Below are 7,300 nucleotides of genomic sequence, written 5' to 3'. Positions count from 1 at the left end.
GTGTGTGTGTGTGTGTGTGTGTGTGTGTGTGTGTGTGTGTGTGTGTGTATGTGTGTGTGTGTGTGTGTGTGTGTGTGTGTGTGTGTGTGTGTGTGTGTGTGTGTGTGTGTGTGTGTGTGTGTGTGTGTGTGTGTGTGTGTGTGTGTGTGTGTGTGTGTGTATTTGCATTGTGGTAGACCTGAAAGTCTCATATGCACACGTTCAAATATTTATTCGTGAAAATGATTAGTCGCGTCAATCTCAGTAACGTTTTTATTTTGATATCATGTTTTCATGTAAAAAATATGTAAACATTTTCTGTAATTTGACTAGAAATATTCCATATTTCTATTATGGTAATTGGATTGGGATCATAATCAATTTAACTTGTGCAGCTTGAACCATGAAATTACAAAAGTGATGTTTTTACAGGAACAGGAAAAAAAAAAATAAAAAAAAATTCAGACAGGGGGGGGGGTCACTCTTGAAGAAAAAGAAAGTTCGTCAATTGGTGTAGAACTGGAGGTCATTCTTGAAGCGGGGGAGCACCGGAAGATACGGAAGGTGCCGGCCAAGATGCCAGGCACTCTACAGTCTTCAGCCTCTGCCGAGATCGCAAATCCCATCGACGTTCGGGAAACCGTCGTCAAAGCAGACCTTCATCTGGCCTAACGGCGGAACCGTCTCGAAGTTGAAGTGGTAAGGCTTCTCCAGAAGGATCTCCAGTTCCTCACGGGTCTGAGCCCACAAAGTCACCTGAGAGAAGAGGGGCAACAAAAACTAAGAAGAGATAATAGACCTATCACTTCTAGTCTCTAGGAATATGGAGAGTTCAGGGGTGATCTAATAGAGGTATTCAAATGAGTCAAGGGCTTTAACAAGAGTGATGGAGACAAGGTCATCATATTAAGACAGCAAAAGCAGGACTCAAAGTCACCTGAGAGAAGAGGGACAACAAAAACTAAGAGATAATAGACCTATCACTTCGAGTCTCTAGGAAGATGGAGAGTTCGGGGGTGATCTAATAGAGGTATTCAAATGAGTCAAGGGCTTTAACAAGAGTGATGCAGGCAAGGTCATCATATTAAGACAGCAAAAGCAGGACTCGTAATAATGGATTTAAATGAGATAAATTTAGGTTTGAGAAGAAAATGGAGAAGAGCTGTTTTATTAACAGAATGGTTAATGGATGGAATAGACTTTGTAATTACCGGTATGTAGTAAACGGTGAAACAATGACTTTTTTTAAGAAAAGTTTGGATAACTTTATGGACTGGAATGGTAGGTGGTGATAGGTTTGGAACTTCCTAACGTAGGCCATATGGTCTCTCACTGTCAGTTGGCTTGCATAAAGCTCTAAAAAAGGAATGCTAAGCTTTACTGCTATCTGTAACATGTAAAGCGGTGTAGGAACAAGTATTTAGCAGAGCTGGGCGCGTTACCGCCAGACAGGTTGTGCGTTACCGAAAACTCTGCGTATGTGTAAATACATATACACATACACATTAACGCGGACCGCTCTAAGGAAATTACAATCGGTAACGCATTGACGGAAATGCACCCCAGATATTCCGTCAACGCACCATCTATCCGGTGGTACAGCACTACCTGTCCAGCGGTAGCGTGCCCAGATCTGGTATCTAGTATATTCTCCGTTATACCCGTACCTCGGACTTTACACTTATTCACTGGTAGATGGTGACAATATCAAAGGTGGCCCATTGAGACTTCTGTATCTTAGAAACTTCATATTCAGGTTTATATGAGTTGATATTTGTTCCAGTAAATAGTGCTTCGGTCTACCTTCCAGTGTGTATTCTACGAATGTATGTATGTATGTATGTATGTATGTATGTATGTATGTATGTATGTATGTATGTATGTATGTATGTATGTATGTATATATATACATATATATATATATATATATATATACATATATATATATGTACAGTATGTATGTATGTATGTGATTGTATGTGAAGGAAGTTATATATTCTGAATCGGGAAACGATTTCCTACGTCTACATGGAATTTGATTGATTGTGCATTCTATGTTCTGTACAAGAGAGGAGAGAAGTGCAGAGACATATCACTCTGCATGCATTCATAAATGCATTTTTCTGCAAAACACTTTCGTATATGCATGAACAGAGTTGTGAAGCGAAAAATTTTTGGTATGTAAAATACAACAAGGAGAAAGGCATGTGTATGTGGAAATAAAATTATATATATTCTCGTTTATACCTAAGTATCAGTGTATTCACACACACACACACACACACACACACACACACACACACACACACACACACACACACACACACACACACACACACACACACACACACACACACACACACACACACAAACAAAACACACACACACACACACACACACACACACACACACACACACACACACACACACACACACACACACACACACACACACACACACACACACGCACACACACACACACACACTCGGACGCACGGGAAGAGAGGGAGAGAGAGAGTTTGTGTACATGCGAGTATATGTGTGCATTTGTGTGCATATGTATACATGCGAGTATATGTGTGCATGTGTGCGTATGCGGTGAGCACAAAAAAGTTCGTCAGCGTGTGGTAAGGGCTACATTTTCTGTGAGCTGAATTCTTTCACAACTGGTCTCTTCTCTCACTTTGGATCCTTTCCTCGGAACTATTACACTAAGATATCATGTCCTGCCATAAACCTAAGCTAATCTAATCCAATCCAGCCAAACTTAAACTCATCTCCTTTTTCGTAGAGTACGTAAACGTTCATCTTGTTTATATATGGACCGGGAAAGAAAGACACCATCTAAAGTGCAGCAGAAGGAAGGAGAGGGGGGGGGACCGCTGGGAAAGAATTGTAAGTTACGGGGAAGGAATGGCCCCACTGAGAAAGAATTACATTCTCGCAGCTCACTCACCGTGTGGTCGAAGAAAAAGTAGGTGATGTCATGGAAGCTGGAAATGGAGTCAAAGGCAGCGTGGGAGATGTTGTTTCCGCCCAGGTAGATGAAGGCCACTGAGGTTGTGACCTCACCGAAGGAGGGTCTGCGTAGTCTGGACAGTTGGCAGTTGTCCGCGTTCAGGAGTTCGATGTTCGTCTGGTGGCTGAAGTCCGGCAGGATCTCGAGGGATGTGGTGTAGAAGTGGATCCTCTTCAAGTTAGGCAGGCCATGGAAGATGTCTTTGGATAGTCAAAGCCCCAAGTTAAGTCCCATAACGTGCCGCAGCTGGTGTGTTTGCAATTGTCAGGATTTGACTGAAATCTCTCTTCTGGGGATGAAGTAGATTTGTATTGGTTTGACAAGATGGGTTGAGATTGGCAAATCTGAGGGGTTACTCCGTATAACCTGGCATTGTAGTGTTGACTTTGTTCATTTTACTTTAACAAATTTCAGATTCTGGGGTATTAGAAAAATTCTGTTCAAACTGGAGAATGTTTTTGCAATGAATAACGCAAAGAAATTAGTTTTGGGCTAACAGACAATTTATACCCTATATATACCAATTTTTTATCCCCCTTATCAGGGAGGTAGCCAAGTCAAAAGGTATATATCCACTCCCTCCCGCTTTATTTCCACCCATTCCACTCCCCTCCACCACCCTTTCTCACTGATATATATATAAAACCACTCTGACGACTTTCGTACTTTCCTCCAGAGTTTGAACCATGAAGAGAAAATGATACTTAGAAAGTTAGAGAAATGTTCTCTAAAAATCATTGATGCCACTTGTGCTTTAGCATTCAACAGTAATATATATATATATATATATATATATATATATATATATTAAATATCTATATATAAATAAATATATATATATATAAATAAATATATATATATACATATATATATATACATGTTTCTAAACAGAAACGTAGTAGCACATTTGTAAATGACACACAGGAAACCCACAGTCGGGGAAAATAAACTTCGAATAAAGAAGAATCCTATATTTCGGCTATCAACTGGATGATGCCGTCTGTCCACATTCCTTCTCTTTTCTGTAGCTTGTAAGTCCCCTCTGTCCTCTGTCTCATGTACTTTCCTGAAGAGGGCTACAGTTGATAGCCAAAATATAGGATTCTTCTTTATTCGAAGTTTATTTTCTCCGACTGTGGGTTTCATGTGTGTGATATATACATATATTTCGGAGAGACATCGTAACTAAATCTATTAACCTCTACTATGGTAATAATTATTGCATTGGAAAAACTGCTAAGAAGATGATCAGTGTAGTGGAAAAAATCGTATATGAAAAAAAGAAAAGAAAATTAACCATCAGATTTAGACAGATTGAACAGCATTTTTAAGGACGAAGCCTTTATTGATTATACAACGTTTTGATCATGGGAGTTTTTTCAGGTATATATTCTTGATAAAGGGATGGGATGAGAGGTCCCCGGGAGATCTTTTCACTCATATTTATATTCTTTGTCCCTCTAATTGAATAAAAAAAGGGAAACGTTATACAAATCAATTAAACCTTCGTTCATAAATATAATAGCTATCAGAATTGTCAGTAATTGTCATCTTCAGACAACGACATAAATTGTATTGAAGAATGACATTTTTGAGCCGAGAAAGTGTCTGAAGACGAAGAAAACTTGAAGCGAGATGGGTTCTAAGTGAGGAGGAATGACTTTGCTTCATCAAGCTCCAAATCACAACAGTAGAAGAACAAAAGAAGTAATTACATCATATTCTTCAGGTACCGTTGCCAACCAGTATGAGTCTCCGGGTTTCCAGTTGATAGAACTCGAGTCAACAATTTTATATATATATATATATATATATATATATATATATATATATATGTATATATATATATGTATATATATATATATATATATATATATATATATATATATATATCTGTATATATATATATATATATATATATATATATATAAACGTAGCCACGCTCCGATGTGATTAAAAATGTAACAACCTGTGCTCGGTTCTTTATCCCGTGACAATAATGGTGAGAATTATTTCTTTCTTTTATGGCACGTGACCCTGTTTCTAAAGAAAGTTTCTGCGAGGCAAGACCTGTCAAGAACGAGCCGTTTTGATGGTCATAAAAACGAGATTTAGGAGCGACTTGGCGACGGACTGAGAGGTGAGGTACTTTGAAAGCAGAAGCGAGAGAAGGAGGGAACATTTCAGGATTCAGAGAAAGAAAGAAGCAAGCCCCGCCTCTGACATGGAGGCTTTGTTTCAAGCTCGGGAGAAATCTCTCTTTAACGTATTTTACAAAGGAACTGGTCTGTCAAGAAATAGATTTCAGGGTGAAAGAAATCCTCAGGTTGTAGAAGACATCCTATGCAGTTCACTGCGCGTGTAATCTCCACGACATGTTGAAATATTACATCCTCTAGTTTTATTGATTTACGTAGAGGAAACTATAGCGATTTATGACGGACGGAAGTTTCAGACCTAGACAGATTGGTTGCACTTGAGTTGTACTGTAGTATAAGGGAAATGAACTTTTGCCTCCCAAATTGGAAAAGATGCACATATTAATGTTAGTGAAAGTTTAAATTTGAAGGAGACAAGAATTATTAACGGATAGATAGGTTAGAGCAATAAAATTAGTAACTTGCGAGGATTCATAGGCAATCTCATTTTTGGGAAAAGGAAGACGATGAGGAGAAGTAAGAGGAGAACAAAGGAGGAGGAGGAGGATGAGAAGGAGAGAGGATGCGAGTGAGGACGGAAGAGGAGGGAAGATGAAAGAAGAAGGATGAGGAAGACGGAAGATGAAGGCAAAGGTAGAGGAAGAGGAGGAGGAGGAGGACGAGGACGAAGGTGTAGTAGGAGGAGTAAGGGGAAGATGAGAGGCGTGTTCATAAGAATAAAGACACAATTAAGACATTTACCTTCAGGTAGTGATGCTAAATGCTTGTTGTTGGCCATGTGCAAGTCTATCATGCTTGTAAGACCTCTGAAGGCTACTGAGTCTACGAACTCGATTTTGTTGTGGTCCAGATCGAGGTGGCGTAGGTTCTTGAGGTTGTCGAAGTCACTGGGGCCGATCTGGGTAATCCAGTTCCCAGCAAGGTTTACAACAGCAATGTCCTGGGGAGGGATTGATCCGTTTATGAAAACGTGTGCAGTAAATAGATCAGAACACAGTAGATATGTTATGTCAAAAAAATATATTTTATGGTTGTGGGTACATGCTCACACACGCACACGCACACACGCACACACACACACACACACACACACACACACACACACACACACACACACACACACACACACACACACACACACACACACACACACACACACACACACACACACACACACACACACACACACACACACACACACACACACACACCACACACACACACACACACACACACACACACACACACACACACACACACACACACACACACACACACACACACACACACACACACACACACACACACACACACACACACACACACACACACACACACACACACACACACACACACACACACACACACACACACACACACACACACACACACACACACACACAAAGACGTGTGCTGCCGTGTGGGGTATTGCTTGCAGAATGCACATTATCACTTTGACAAAAAAAAAAAAAAAAAAAAAAAAAAAAAAATCGAGACATACCTCGGAGAAGCATTTGGTAGGGACCTCCGTCAATTTAAGATTGAAACAGTCGACCTCATCGAGGTTGGCATACGGAGACGGAATGATCGGGCAAGGGCAGCCTTCCACTCTCTTAATGTTCTTCCTGGGCACGACGTGGCCCACTCCGAAGGCCACCATCTCGGCCAGAAGTCCACCCAAGAACAGCAGATGCAGCATCGAAGTGTGGAGGGCCATGAGTGTACCAGAACTGCCACAGAATCTAGAAACCTGATCTAGTGTTAGGTTCCACTTAAATACTGTTTCGCTGTATGTCTTCGTCGTGTTTACGCCTAGCCTTTCTAGTTGGTGTAATTGTAGATATATATGCTCCACTTCATAACTGTTTGGTTTTGTAGTTATAGTACTTTTTAGCTTTAGTATAGTTATAGGAATTATTACGTGCATTTTTCTCTAAATAACTCCAGTTGTTACCAACAAACTATATACATAATTGGTTTCCCCATATTAGGAATACGTCTTTTCCATATGATGATTAGATGATTAGAGATAGAGTACATCGACGCTTTACAAAACAAATCATATGTATCTTGAGATATATAAGAAAAACTTTTGAAAGCTAAAAGGCAGGAGGGTCTTTTTAAAGGACTTGGAGATTTAAAA

The 7,300-nt window shown here is 39.9% G+C and overlaps 1 protein-coding gene across 1 annotated transcript; it reads right to left on the bottom strand.

The window, feature by feature from the left end:
• Positions 1 to 234: 234 nt before the first annotated feature.
• Positions 235 to 7,217, bottom strand: LOC143034628 (uncharacterized). Its single transcript, XM_076200966.1, has 4 exons — positions 6,659 to 7,217; positions 5,899 to 6,097; positions 2,936 to 3,198; positions 235 to 735 (listed from the first exon to the last, which is right to left on the bottom strand). Exons 1-4 carry the CDS (start codon positions 7,082 to 7,084, stop codon positions 577 to 579), a joined length of 1,047 nt encoding a protein of 348 aa, XP_076057081.1. The 5' UTR covers positions 7,085 to 7,217; the 3' UTR covers positions 235 to 576.
• Between the last annotated feature and the right edge of the window lie 83 nt (positions 7,218 to 7,300).

This window comes from Oratosquilla oratoria, chromosome 17, assembly GCF_046742065.1.
Source record: "Oratosquilla oratoria isolate Oo_2021 chromosome 17, ASM4674206v1, whole genome shotgun sequence".
Classification (NCBI taxonomy): Eukaryota; Metazoa; Arthropoda; class Malacostraca; order Stomatopoda; family Squillidae; genus Oratosquilla; species Oratosquilla oratoria.
The sequence above is the reverse complement of the archived record's forward strand: the minus strand, read 5'-3'. Positions and strand labels throughout refer to the sequence as shown.